General features: G+C 37.4%; 1 protein-coding gene across 1 annotated transcript in view; it reads left to right on the top strand.

Moving 5' to 3' along the window:
- The window catches only part of BIRC6 (baculoviral IAP repeat containing 6), a 193,425-nt gene that overhangs the window by 7,260 nt on the left and 170,865 nt on the right, over window positions 1-15,300 (top strand). The window contains exons 2-5 of the mRNA XM_059835694.1: window positions 8,696-8,877; window positions 11,808-11,945; window positions 12,356-12,549; window positions 14,474-14,585. Coding sequence (XP_059691677.1) covers window positions 8,696-8,877; window positions 11,808-11,945; window positions 12,356-12,549; window positions 14,474-14,585 — 626 coding nt within the window. The remainder of the gene's footprint in view (window positions 1-8,695; window positions 8,878-11,807; window positions 11,946-12,355; window positions 12,550-14,473; window positions 14,586-15,300) is intronic.

Raw genomic sequence — 15,300 nt, 5'->3', positions numbered from 1 at the left:
AAACTTATGGAAAGGAAGAGCTGTGAGGGTGAGGGATGGGACTGAGAACTATGATGGAGTGGCTGGATGACAGTGGGGAAAGGGTTAGAAAGGTTTGGGGAAGTAGGAAGCTGAGCAGATGGCAGTGAAGACTGGAAAGATAGGGAATGTTTTATTGGAGAGCAAGAAGTCACTGTGGTTATTGTGGAGAAATACTGTGATAGACTCAGTTGACCTGTCTTCTACAGGATCCTAGATTCATGTTATGTAAATGATGACATACAACACTGCTTGATAGACTTTTTTTAATAGTGGATTTTCTCTGTTCAGTTTTCTATGGCTTTTGTAAGTGAGAATTATCAATATTAGTATTTTTCAACAAATAAAATTAAGTTCCCTCTCCATGCAATACAGAGGAAAGGAAAAGTCCTTACGCTGAGCTTTTGGAGGAACCTGCTTCCCATTACCTATAGAAGGAGCCTGGCAAGACCAGTCTTACAAGGCTTAAGTTAGCTTTTCTGAATGTCCCCTTTTAGTGACGCAGCTAAAGTTAAACTTATATAGTCACCATGTTCAAATATTCCTATGCTGCAAATAGTTGTCTTAAGCATACAAGGTCCTTCAGTTTTGCCAACTTCTCTAAAGAATTTGAAAAGGCATCCTAAATAATAGTTTCACCTTTAAATATAACTTAAACATGAATGGATCTAGTCTGTTCTACTTCAGCTTTCCTATGTAGAAGCAGTTATTAGCAGGATGTGAGAATGCATTTAACTGATTTGAAGTACTCATAAGAATTTAGTGGATTTGGAGCCTGGTGTACTGGACTCTGAACTGACTCATAATGCCAGAATGAGATCTTGGAGTTGTGCTAGAAATACAAAATACCAACTAAACGCTCAGTAGTTACTGTATAAGCAGTTACTAGAGAAGTTGTCAAGAACCAAACTGAGAATGTAAGTCCATTTCAATGTGCGTACATGTGCAATTTTGGTATTTCCATCTCAAAAGGAGTATAACAGAACTAGAGACTTAAGGTGTGGGATGGCTTATATATGTGAGACAGTATTCAACCTGAAAAAGATGTTGATGATGATGGGTATGTTTGGGAATGGGGAGGTAGGAGGGTGAGAGAGGTTTGCAAAATTCTGGATGTGTGAAAAATGTAAATTGGGAGTTAACTGTCTCTTCTAGTACAAGAGCTGGGGGCATCGAGAGAAGTAACTGTGAGAAACAGTAAAATATGGAGTTCTTGGCTTTAGAACATTGTGGATGCCAAATGTTTGTGGAATTACAACAGCATTGGACAAACTGATGGAAGGACAGCCTATCAAAAGTTGTTATATAAAAAAAGAAACCACTTTTGGCTCAGAAGGTCCCTGAGCACAAATTAGCAGGGGCTGAGAGTGTTACAGGAAAGTACCATTGTATATGTACCCTTTCTTAAATTCTTCACTAACCACTTGGTTTAGACCACTGTCTTGGACAACATGTGATGTTATGTGCATTTGCCTCTGATCCGGTATGGTTGCTCCTGTGTTCAGTGTGGAATTTCCTTAAAAATAATGTCAAGAAAGATAGATAGTAACTCAGTAGTCTAACATAGCTGTTGAACTACTACTGCAGGAAGACTGCTGTTAGATTTCCTCCTAAACCCTTTTTTTCTGCAGGCTAAAAGAGCCCAGTTCCCTTAGCTTTTCCTCGTGTGCTCCAGCCCTCTAACTGTCTTAGTAACCCTCCACTGGACTCTTGCACATGTGCTGACATCTCAGATGGAAGACTGAAGCTGGACATGGTATTCTGGATGTGGGCTCAAAACTGCTGAGTAGAGGAGACTCATCTTTTCCCCTGATCTACTGCCTGTGTGATCCCCTGCGTGGTAACGGTTTGTCACTGCAAGGATGCATCACTGCCTCTTGTTTAGCCTGTCCATCAGGATCCCCAAGTTCTTTCTGTAGGGTTGCCACCTAGGCAGTTGGTCCCCAGCTTCTGTTGATGTATGGGATTATATTCCATACCAGGTGTAAGACCTTGCATTTGTCTTTTTTTGAACTTAAGGAGGTTGTGTCAAGCCATTTCTCTGGCTTTTTGAGATCCTTTTAAAAGGCAACCCTGCCATTGAATGCATCAGTTGCCCTCAGTCGCCTCCCATTTGGTTTCATCCACAGTCTTGCCAAAGGTGTAGTCTGTCCCATCATCCAGGTCATTGATGAAGATAGTAAACCACCTCAAGCTTTTCTGAATGCCACTCATAACTGGCTTCCAGCTAGCTGTTGAATCATTAACGAGTAACTTTGCGCATGACAGTCTAGCCAGTTTTTCACTTGCCTTATAGCCCATCCATCTGCTTTTGAGAACTTGCTGCTTCTCCCAGCTTGATATTTTGGAAGCTTCTTATAATATTGGGGCTGGGGGGAGCTAAACCATTTCCTGCCAAACAGTCTTGGAGTTTAAAAAGTGCCATAACTGGAGATGTTTTCTCCTGTTACAGAGGCTGCAGTATACATAAGGGGTCAACTCAGATGCTCTAGCTGCTTTAGTGACAAAAAGAAACTGTTGGTAAAATTTCATTTGGCAAAGGTTCTGTGTTATGAAGTGCTGCGATGGGCATTGCTCTTGAAGAATGGGAACTTCCTGTTACTGAGCTGTGAAGTATTCCCTGCCTGTCTCTGGTTCTGGGTGGATGCTGTGTGAACTGTCTGTCTGCAATTTCTGAAAGACAACTTTCCTGAAAACTTTTAATCATAGTTTTCACTTTGAGAAAAATTTTGAAGAGGACACTGTCCTCCGTGAGGTGTTTGCAGGAGAATTGCAGGGACTTAGATCTTCACAATTTACCTGAGTTTGCAGGAAGGATTGTAGAATACCTTGTGAAATCTTTCATCGTTTGTTCTCAGGGATGATGGTATAAAGCTCCGTGAGCAATTGTGTTCTGTGTGGCATACAAGCAGCAGTAATGTTAGATACACGGAGATCTGAAGCAACGTAAAAAGTGTGGGCGCAAAGAGCTCACCAGTGTCTTCCCGCTGAGTCAGTCTCAGTTTAAATCTGTAGAGTGGAAGAGGACCCTATGCCTGGAAAGCTAGTGAGACATGAACTGCCTTGATCTCAGTGGGTTTTTGTTTATGTTCTGAAACCTTTTAAGTGCTAATGTTACCTTCTGTTAGTAGCTGCTTGATCAGACACATCTAGTTAATATTCATGTGGCAGTCTCCAATGCTTTGGCCCAGATAACACATCTTTCTACTCTACTCTAAGAAGGATTATTAAAACCAGTTACCATATAATGAAACTGATACTGAAACAATTCTGTCCTGTTGCTAAAGGAAAAGATAAACTGTAGTCTTGTTCTTGATTAACTAAATCCAGTTTTGGCAAAGGGAGTTTGAAGGCACTTTGTGATGTTAAGCTGGGTGTTTCTCCCTCCTTTAGCATTCTTGCTGTTTGAAGAACTTTTTTAGTTTTCTTTCCTGTTTCAGCTCTGAACATATTTTTGCTTTATTCAGTCATTTTAGACTGCTCTTCCAGGTGATGTGGCAGATGGTCGTGTGTGTATACAGTGAACTTTAAAAGAGAAAATGTTGTTTGTGTATAGCTGGTTTAAGCCTGTCTACTTCATTCATCTAAAATAGCAACTTGAACTTGTTTTCATCCAATAGATTCCTTTCTATCCTTTCCTCAAGTCTGAGAATGCTTTTGTTTTTGGAAAGGAAGGACCTGTGGAGCATCTTCATGGTGGCAGCAGAGTGCTTTGCTGAGGTGATATTTAGAGCAAATAGGGGGCTGGGCCTGGACCTCGAAGATAAAACTGCACTGCTGAAGTTTCCACTGAAGATGTACGTGAGCAGGAGAAGAGGAAGAATAAGAGAGAATCTATAATTGATAAATTCAGTAATGATGAGCAGTCATGGCCTGGTTTGGCCATGCCTTAGCCATCTTCTCTTTACTGTGTTCCCAAGTGTTCATAACCACCATGTCTTTGTTTCCTTGGGAAGCTACTGATGTAAAACAATTTAGAGAAAACTTTCTCCTTTTTAAACCAGACTTGCAGTGGTTTGCTTTTTGTCCTTTTTTGTGTGAAAATGTTACCCTTTGCAACTGATCCATAATTGTGATTTTATGTAGTATCAGTTCAAAATAGTTTCCTGCAAATATATCAAGTTAAGACAGCAAGTTAAATTTTAAGACAGTTGTTTTTTTATTTTTATTTGTACTGTAGAACTTCCTCAAACTGCAGGTGTTCTGATATACTTGCCTTGGCAAACTTGTGTTACTTAGGTAACATATAATGCTATGTTATACTTGCTAACTGGATTTTTCAGTTGGTTTTATGATAATGTGAAATGGTAGCAACAGGAAAGGCACCTGCTTTGCAACAAATGAGGACAACTGATATGTATGGTTTTTTTTTAATCCCAGGCACATGTGAAAAATGTGTGAGAAGTAGCTGAGCAATGTTCTGGCAAGAAGCATTTTTGTCTCTGATGGAAAGGATAGTTTTGCTGTCTGCTAACCTGACTTCTGGAAGAAGAATTTCACACAGCATATTACCATGTGTGATAATATCTCCTAAACTTGAAGCTTTACACCCACACTTCACAATAGAAAGGGGAAAATTAAAATTTTATTTTTAATTCTAACAGTAAATTTTAAGGATTTTTGCAGTTGTACCATTCCCTTCTCTTGAGATTTTGGATTCTCTTCCCTTTAAATAGCTTGATGTTCAAATCTAATGATATGAAGTCAATAGGATAGATAGGGCTTTTGATCTCCTGAAACTTTATCCATTTATCTTCCCATGGTTGCAGTATTTTGAAATAAGTACTGAGATATTGCTTGGATATTCTAGTTTAAATTGGAAAGTGCAAAAACTGGTATCAGTGCACGTAATGTGTGTGTTTTGCTGAACTGAAGTGATTTCTATTTCTCCAAAAATGTTACTTTAACTCTTAATCTAAAGACCTAGTTGCATTCATAGATTGAAGTTATGGATGTTCCTTTAGATATTTAATTGGTCTTGGATCTTAGCATTATCGAATCAGTGCTATGCTGCATGTGTTTACTGCTCTCACTTTATAGCTGTACATAAGTGTTTGTTTACCATAATTTAGAAACTATTTGGGTTTTTTTGCATGCTGTGCATTGGGAGCTTCTTGTCAAGAGAATTACTGACTCTGATATGTTTTACTGCCATTCCTGGCTAGCAGTTTTTAAGGTGAATTAACTTTTTTTCAGTATTAGAAAAGATCAAAGGTGTTACTATCAACATTAACCTACATCTGTTCATGATGGTGGCCATTCATATTCAGGTGACAGCCACTTTCTTTTAAGCTCTAAAGCTTTGAGGCTATAGCTATCTATGGCAGAGAAATGGACACAAGCTTTTTCATTCTTCTACTTCTTGAAATGCAAGGCTAATTCTCTGAATAGTTTGGTTCATCTTAATGCCTGCAGATAAGGGGGCACAATAGATGCTGCTTAGACTGTTATGTATTTTCCAAACAAGCTTGTTTTCTGTAATATTTTTTGTAGGTCAGATTTTGATCACAGGAAATTGCTGATCTCAAAACAAAGAAGGCGGAGGGGGAATGTTCCTTATCTCAAATTCTTCATTTCTGCAATCTGATGTTTATTTGCTTTTGTTATAAGTTTTCAGGTTGCTAGTTCTAAGGCTGTTATAGATGACATACCATAATGTAGTATGCTATTGGGCTTGCGCTTTTAGTATGCTAGCAGCCTGCCAGGTTTCCTTATAGGAACTGACAAAAGGCTTAATGACTTCTCTGTGAGAAGTTTTAATCCTAGACAGATAGGGCGGAGATATTGGGGGAAGCTACAATCCACTTCTGCCAAGACTTAAAAGCAAAATTGTTGAAAATTTTGAATGACTATTTCTCCTTCCACCACCCAAAATAAATTACAGCTGAAGGAATTAGGGCTAATATGAGAATAACAGTTGGGTTTTGGTGATCCGGCTTAAGTAATTTAGTGAGTTTATGTGAAACTTTTGAACTGTGATTTGTGAAGATGTAGGTCACTACCTCGTGCTAGTAAACTTAGCCAGGCTGGAAAAGCAGGACATAATGTTGTAGTGCCACCAGTGGTTTGTCAAAGGATATTAGTTGGAGTCCTTTGGCACATTGTAGAACATTGATCCTGAGTTAGAAAGGACCCTTTTGCCAATGCTTTGAGGATGGTTAAACTTTTCTAGTCATTTCTTCTACAGTGGTGACTTCTAAATTCTTTAGTTTCCTGGTTCTCAACCTACTGGTTTAATCATATGGACAGCCAGATGTGAACTATGATATAGTTTGTGAGTAGAACCATCTTGAAATGTGTTTTCTGAACTTCAAAATTAAACTCCTAATTTTGCAAAATAGCTTGTCAACAGTTCAGAGGCTATTCAAAGTGTAAGCCAGTCAGTTGCAGAACCTGTTTCCCAGAGTGTTGGAACAACACTAAATATTGATTGAATCATTTCCTTGAAGCTCCATCAACTTACAACCAAAACAAGCTTCCTTAGCTTATGTGCTTTGAGTAAAATACAACCAGCAACTGTAAATAACTTTCTAGAGATAGTTTGGCCAAAGTCTTTCTGTCAATGTAACCAATCAAAATATTAACCATCACAGTGAGAATCACAGCTGTTAGGCAATATATTTCTTGTTCTGTAGTTACAACTTTTTGTTTTGTTTCTTAACGGAGCAGAAATATTATGTTGATTAGGCATGTTATCTACCACATTAGTAATTCTTCATTGGCTTTGAAAAATTTGGACTACTTACACAGAGGATATTTGTTAGCCATTTGATGGGTTAGACATGAAATTTCACTAACTTCACTACAGGAATGATAAAATAAGAATGGTCTAGCTTGGAAAGCCACAAGGGCAGGAGCTCCTACAGGCTGCTGAACTCCTAGTCACAGGGCATGAGTATACTCCTGTGCTTGACAGGAAATAAGGAAAGTGCAGAAGAAAGTGTTCATGGTGTTGGCACTGCCAGAAAAGGTGAGCTGCTTTCCCATTTTCTCTGGGAAGCAGGAGGAGAGAAGTGATGGGTTAAAGAAAGTGTCCTGTAGTGATCCATCACTTGGATCACAGTGAGTAGACTGCAAACACCATGTGAATCTACTGACATTTCTAGTTTAGGATATCAGATACCTTTCAGTTTATTTACATAATAGTTTTCAGTACATTGTTGAAACTAATACTTTTAAAGATGATAAAACTTGTGTTTGAATTTTTGTTGAAACTGTCATTTTCCTGTAGAATGACTTACTTCCTTGCCTGCAGCTGTGTTGTCTGTAAAGTCTTGTGTGAGGAACTCCAATGTATTGGCAGAAATGCAGTTTGAAACTAGTTGATTTGCCTTTCAGAGGACCCTTTTTTGTTGATCTAGGACTAATGACTTCACAACTACTGAGTGATTCCAGGGCTGTTGAAGTGTTTATGACCGTAATAGCAATGATTACAATTGCAGTATACTTCATGCAGGCAAACGCATATGCCCTGTATTTTGAGAGCATATGAGTCATTGTTTCCAAAATTTTGGTGAGAAGGGCAGCCGACAACTTTTCTTGACCTGAGTTTTCGAGAGAGGATACCACAAATGCAATGTGGCCCGACTGATGTGCCCTATATTTGGAGAAGTTTTAATTTCCATTTAACTATATCAGAGTGTGAAGACAGAATTATGTAGCTGTCTTTATCTGGATGCTTTATCTGTATGCTAGCTACCTAAATGGTGATTTTTAATTACTCATAATAAAAACAGAATCCAGTGTCTGAGGAAAGAGGAGAAGAGGGACGGGACTTGATTACTGCAAAATTTAATGAAGCTCCTGTTCCTGTGCAACAAGAAGAGATCTGTGTTGACCATCCAGCGACTTCAGCTTTGCCTTTTGCATGATGTGTCCATATACTTATAACATAGATACAGTCTGCTTCTGTAGCAGCAGCTTACACTTTCCATGAATTAAAGCAATTTGCCTTCTACACAGATGGCATACTACATGCATTTAGTTTTACAATCCATCCAGCCTCAGACACATAATAATGTTGAGTATCATTAAACATTTCTGGGGAAAATACCCAATGCCACAGCCTTTCCTTATTTATCTGCTGACAGTCTTCCTCCATCCCCACCAAACTTCTCTACCCTGTTACTGACACCACGTGTGCAGCGCTGAGCAGAAATAAGCTACCTTAGTGTCTCAAGGAACACGTGTAGCATTGGCACATGTTATATGCTGTACTTAGTTTTCAGAAGTTTGAGTATTGTTTTGCTTGATGAAAAGGTGTTGATCAGCCTTAATTGTAGTTGAGCAATTTTGTCTTAATTTTCATGTTGATTTGTACAATTTAATTCTTACTATTGGTTGTCAACTAACATCAAGTACACCAGGCATCTACATTAGGCTTGAAAACACTAGTTTAGGCCTCCTGGTAGGAGCAGGACTTGAATGGTGGCTTCCTTTATAGGAGTAAAATGTTTGTAGTTGTTGATGGAATATATAGATTTTGGTTGTTTGCTTTTTAACTTAGGAATTATAAAAGTTTAGTGAAAGTTGTAGTAGCTAAAATGCTAGTTTTTGATCATCACAAGAAGTAAATATTTTGCTGAAGTGTTACATTACTTTCCTGAACAGATACTAAAGGTCTTTTATAAAAGCTGTTTTTTTAATTGGATCTTGCTTTTTGTCTTTCCCTTTATAGCTAAACCAGGTGGACGAGTGAAATGTCAGTATATTTCTGCTGTGGATAAGGTGATCTTTGTGGACGATTATGCAGTAGGATGTAGGAAAGATCTCAATGGCATCTTACTGTTAGACACCGCTCTGCAAACGCCTGTTTCAAAACAAGATGACGTGGTTCAGCTTGAATTGCCAGTTACGGAGGTAAGATGTGGAGCGGGGGTGGGGGGTGGGGGGAATATGTAAATAATTCTGTCAGAAATACTGAAACTAGACGTTTGACCCCGAGTTTCTAATGTGATCTTAACAGCCTGTAATGGAAAAGTTTCTTAGTTATTAGCGATCATAGGGCAATAGCTTTTTGCAGTTATCCATATCTCAAACAAGTAAGAGCTTGCCTCATTAAGAGCACAGTATTTCAGACGAAAGAACTTTTTAGTGACCAGAAATAAGGACTCATTTCCAGAGCTTTGTCAGTGCTTAGGTATGGAATCTATACACGCTTCTAGAAGCCAGTCTGGGTTGCTAGGCGTCCTTGAATTTTTTTTTGTTTAGGCTTTCAGGAAAAGAAAGACAATTAAAATCAGCTAATATGATGTTGCTACATGTGAAGAATTAATGCTGGAATCTAGCTTTTCTAGCTAGGTCAGTTGGCCTAATGAAAGACTTTTTCCTGCAAACCTGGCTTCCCTTTTATGTTTGGACTATCACAGCTGTAATGTCATTTCTCCTGGTTTGAGACAATATAACCAAGCATTTAGTATTACTTTAAGGGAATCTGATGTATACGTTTTTGCTTAGAGTGTAATGCTTAGGATTTTGTTGCATTGGTTTACCTTCAGCTAGTATAGCATTTATTAGGTGAGGTAGCGTGTACATTCTTATTTTCAAATTTTGCCTAATACAAGATAGCTAACAATTGCTTCTATTTATTCTAAGGCACTTGGTGATGAGGAAAGTAGCTTTCACCTTTGTAGTGGTCATGAAGTAACAGACCTAGGAAGCTAATCTGTACAACAATTTTAATTGCAAGCAAGATTAATTCTTTGTTTGGGAAAAGCATAAAGCATCTGCCGATAGTAATATTTAAAATAGTGCATACAGTTGAAAAAACAGAACTGGACTACAAGATCCAGATTCTGAATCTTTAAAGCACTCTGAGAAAAGAGCACTTCCCACTCATCTCTGTGGGAAATAAATTTATATTCAATGATGCACCACCAACAAAAATGTATCCTGAGCATTGATTTAAAATATTTATGTGCTCTTGAAGTATTGAATAATAGGTGCTTATTATGAACCAAGAATGTGTGTTATATGTGGGGTTTTTAACTACTTGTCTTGAGTAGGAGTAACAGCAATAAAATGTTGCTTCATAGAGGTCTCTGAAGAGAGCTTTCCAGGTTCCTCAGGCTTGCTGCCACTGGTGTCATTTTTACACCCTTTGTGGGTAACTGCAAAATCTTGGTATGTGTGGCTGAGTGTGAAGAGACTGGCAGAGGTCAGCATTTCCTTTCGTAAGTTTTGCTGTCACTGCTTTGCAGTCTCACGTGGTTCAATACAAACTATAAGTTTGTGTCAGTTTTAGCTAAAGATTCTTTGGTTCTAAAGAGTTTACAGACCCTTATTTCAAGGTTAAAATAGAGCACTTCTCTGTAAAGGTCTTTCCTGTAGAAAAAGAATTGGGCAATATTATAGTTCTGTAGGAACAGATTTGGGGAGTTCATGGCCAAATCAGTCAGGTGGGAGGAAAAACATTATCAGTCTGCAGTTCTTTTAATTTTAAAGAGGAGGTACCCAGACCTCAGAAAATTTTAGTAGATATTAAGCAAGTATCATAGAAATGCATCAGTCCACCTCTTTCATCATAGGAAGGTCAAGAAACTTTATCCAAGCAAAAGCCTTTATTTTTTGTTAGTCTCTAGAACTTTTCTGCAAATTTTTGCACTCAATTTGTCTTTTTATACGATTGATCTGCTGGTATTGCAGTGCATCTTTATGCATTTCTAATCAGCAGCATTGACAAGTTATGATACAGCCTCTATGCTGTTTTTACTTCCCCATATAACACTGTAAATTTATGAACTTCCACAATCTGTCTGTTGTTCTGTTATCTGCAAGAGACTTGGGAAGTATGAAATGCCACAAGAATTGTAATTGTCTTTTTATAGAAATCTGAGAAACAGATACAGCCTTAGCTAGGGGACTGATTTGCCTTATTTATGTCTGTCTTCCCCTGAAGTCCCCAAGGATGTAACCAAGTGGCCATTTGGCCCATTCTGTTTGGAGCAGTTTGTGTCTGTTTAAAGGACTGGCTGGTCGCTGCCCTTGGGAAGTATTTCCCTGTGTTTGTAACTTGGAAGATTTCATATAACATTTTTCAGAAGTTATCCCACCTAACAACAGATATAGAATACTCTGTGCTTTGCACATAAAGCATACCTTTAAATCTTACCTGTCGATGTGAAGTTAGCAGACAGAGGGACAAGCTAGAAACAGATGGGACTTGGAAGAAAAAAGGTCTATAAATGAAAGTTTATAGTGTTCTTTTCTAGATGCGTTATTTCTGAGTTTTAAGAATTTCTAGATTCTAAACTAGCCTGGCTTTTTTCTGCCTCCTTTTTCAGCTTTATTATACTAGAATTGTAAGTAATTTATCTCTAATTTTGTTGCAATGTTGTTTTTCTCATTATCATCTACGGTTTTTAAGATACAAAGCTACTCGGAAAAATGTCAAGACTGTTCTTGCTCTCACTTTTTGTCCCTAAAGCTGAATGAATCCTTTTGAAGGGAAAGCATTGGGCAATAGATGTCTCCTTTTTGCTTGGCTTTAATATATGTTCTGTTTTAATTGTTTATATGACTGACTTGTTTTAACATTTGTTAATATTGCCCTTGAGGGAACTTGTAGTAATTGCTGTCACTATTGGCAAAGTTTATCCATTGATTGGCCCACAAAGTGAAATTTGGAACTGCTTCCTCAACTGTGGGTCGTTCACGGGAATTATGCAGATATAATATATGATAAAGTAGGAGATGACAAATTACATTTCCCAGAATAATGAAACATGTGTAATTATTGTCTGTAGTTATTCAACATGGATGCTAACTTTTCTTGCACATCTGCATTTTAGGCTCAGCAGCTGTTATCTGCTTGCATAGAAAAAGTAGATGTTTCTAGCACAGAGGGATATGATTTATTCATCACACAACTGAAGGATGGTTTAAAAAATACCTCACATGAAACAGCAGCAAATCATAAAGTTGCAAAGGTAAGAATTTGTCTCTGTACTGTTTAACATAGATTCCCAAGTCTAGTTTGCTTCGCTACCATTATTGAAGCATACAAGATGCTTGACTTAGTGTGGTGGATTTTGTTTGAAGAGAATGGAATGTATTAATGTGTTCCTTAGTTCCTCTGTGTGAAGTTTAACTTGGTAAGAGAACAAACAAGGTTAGTTTCTTGCTGATAAACACAACTGAGCTTAAAATCTGAATTTATTGACTTTCCTTGCATTATGTCCATGTTGCTTTTGTGTGTCTGTTCTTGTATTATTCTTGAAATCAAGAGAGGGTGCAAGGCGTGCATTTGTTTTCGCTTTTGACGCTTTCGTGATCTATTTGCTGTTTAGATGTTAAAATTTTAAAAATATAAACTAGGCACTTTTTTTTCTTAATTTAGTGGGCAACGGTTATGTTCCACCTTCCTCATCATGTTTTGAAGTCTGTCGCCAGTGCCATTGTAAATGAACTCAAGAAGATAAATCAAAATATTGCTGCCTTACCTGTAGCATCCTCTGTGATGGATAGGTTATCTTACCTCTTACCCAGCGCACGACCAGAACTTGGCGTGGGACCTGGTCGATCTGTGGACAGGTATATTAAGACAAAATAGGTGATGAATTTGACCCCTTAGTTGTATCAGAATAAGCTCTTAATTGTCTTTGATTTATTTGCCAAAGAAATTAGTCCTATTCTGTACATTCTTCCTCTTACACATACCGCTAATTAACTGTTTAATGCACAATGCATTGTACATATTACTAGACTTAGAGAAACCTTTATGGGTGCCACAAGACTGTTTTGTTTGGATTCTGACTTTAATGCCAGGCAAATTGAATTCACTTTGCTCTTAATCCCAACATATACTTTCAGAAAGGTAACACTTGCAGCCCTGAATACAGGTCCCTAGGTGGTATTGCAACACATTAGTGTGATATGTTCACCTAGGCTTTACTTTTCATCATATTTGATTATGAGTTTTATCTGAACAGTCAGGTGCGTATGACCAGTTACTTAAGTTACTGGCTTTACTTAAACTAGTACTGAAACCTTACTGAGACTGCAATGTTGAGATGTTCAGAAACTGCATACCTTTAAGAGCGTATGTATGCCTCTTTTGAAGGCAAAGAGAGCACTCATTTGTCTACCAAAGATAGCGCATACATACTATGCTGCATCATGAAATCAATTCCTTTTCCTTCATACAAGAAAGAGTTATGCCCATGTTTTGTGTTTTAGAACTTTAGGAAGTTGTTACCTTTGCGGAATATATATATGCTACTTCTATATGCTGTAGTCACCTGATATGTGTTTCGAGTCAGAGAAAATTTTACCTTAGACTGTTGCTTCATCTCTTTCTGATCCGAGTGATAATGTGGACACAAGCGAGTAACGCATTATTTTAACCTTCATAAGCCAAGACTAGTTAGAATACAGATAACTCTTCTAAGTCTATAAATTAATTCCTTCTTGAAAGTTTCTATACAAATATTATTTTGCAAGTGTATTATAATTTCTTACAGCTCAAATAATTTAATAAAATTGCTTTAATCTCTTACTTCCCTTCCCCAAGCTTCCAGGCCTACCTGTACCTCGCCATATTGTATTTTTGATTAGAGCTCTCAGAGATCTGTCTCTTAAGATGGTATAACGTCAAGTTAAGACAGCCCTTATGTGGGTGTTGCAAGAATAGTTTACTTCCTTGGTAGGAAATGTTTAATATATCCATTCTCTTACAAGACAGCAAAAATCTTCTGAAACTGAGGGGCAAAGACAAGAAGTGAGATACTTTTCGATCTAGCAGCACTAGTTCTTCGGATTATGCTGGAGAACAAACTTCTGTCAAGGAAAAAGTAAAGCTGATAGTTGTTTCTTATGTACTATTTTAGATAAGGGACATGCACTGAGTGGAGATGGAAAAGAAAGGAGCTTCTTTTCTTTGTAGATGTTGAGTTGTAGGGGAGCTTGCATTTTGTGATGTAGTAGTTTATAATTTTTAAGTATTATATGTGTAGTGAGGGATGAATGTTGGGGGGTTTGTACCATGTATTCAGTTAAGCCTAAAATATTGCTTTGGAGTATTTTTAAATAGGCATATTCATATCTGCTCAACTAATAAACCCAAATTTTTGCAGTAGTTAAAAACCCCAACTCTCTAGCAGTTCTATTGGGCTAGATTCTGCATCTTCCCTAAATGCAGAGTAGCTTTGGATATTTGATGCTTTTTTGCAGTTAGACCAAATAAGCTACCTGGAAGCTTATTTTATTAATCTTGCTTTTAAGGCCTGTAGGTTGTTGTATTGCTTTTGGTCTTTAGCTGAGGATGTACTTCAGGCACCCAAGTGAGAGAACTTCGTAACTTTTCTGTAATTGTTAATGGTAATTTTACGTATAAGTTATAAATAACTATCTGTGGTATTTCAAACGCTTACTAAAGCATTGAAAATATCTCATAAATAGTTTACTTTTTTATTCTAAGTGGCAATTTTGGGTAACGTAGAATTTTTCACCTTTTTAGGTCTTTGATGTATAGTGAAGCTAACAGACGAGAGACATTCACTTCATGGCCTCATGTGGGTTATAGGTGGGCACAGCCAGATCCTATGGCTCAAGCTGGGTTCTATCACCAGGTAAAAGGTTTAGTTGTTCTTAGTATTTGTTCCCTACATGAAGGTTTGGGGAGCAGGGGAAAAAGTCTTTTTTTTGTTTTTTTTTGTTTTTTTAATGGCTTCAGTGATGCAAAAAACATAATGAAAAAGTTTGTCATTCAGCTCTTTTCTTCTTTTTTTAAGTTTCACTTCTTTCCCATGCCTTGAGATTGCTTCTTTTTTTGTACAGATCACAGAAAATACTGTTCTGAACGTCAACATATAAAACACTTTTAAGTATCAAATTGATCTGAATTAAACAATAATTAAGCTGAAGTTGACATAGAGTTTCTTTTTCTCCTTGTTAGAGTGTTGAGTAAATATCCTTACTTTTTGTATTACAAGTAAAGCAAAAAAAGCAGTAAGCTTGACATCAGAGTTCTCTAACCATACTTCCCTAGTGGGACTTAAACTGTATTGTAACAAACAAAAGTCCTAGATCACATTAAATTATTAAGCGTAATGAATAACTACAACCTCAACATTTTATTCCACTACTTTTGCTTATTTCCATTTTTCATTATTTGAAATTATTTCTGCTATAAAAAAATAATTTATGGTATGGATTTACATAACAATGGCTAGGCAATGTATATCATTTGACATCAATATTGTCTGCCTCATTATGTCAACTGCAAAGCCTGATAGGTGCAAGTGGATAAAGTTTTTAGAGGATTTCTTAAGCTTGTTCAGGAGG

The sequence above is a fragment of the Gavia stellata genome, chromosome 2 (assembly GCF_030936135.1).
Source record: "Gavia stellata isolate bGavSte3 chromosome 2, bGavSte3.hap2, whole genome shotgun sequence".
Lineage (NCBI taxonomy): Eukaryota > Metazoa > Chordata > Aves > Gaviiformes > Gaviidae > Gavia > Gavia stellata.
This window is presented reverse-complemented; position numbering and strand designations above follow the sequence as displayed.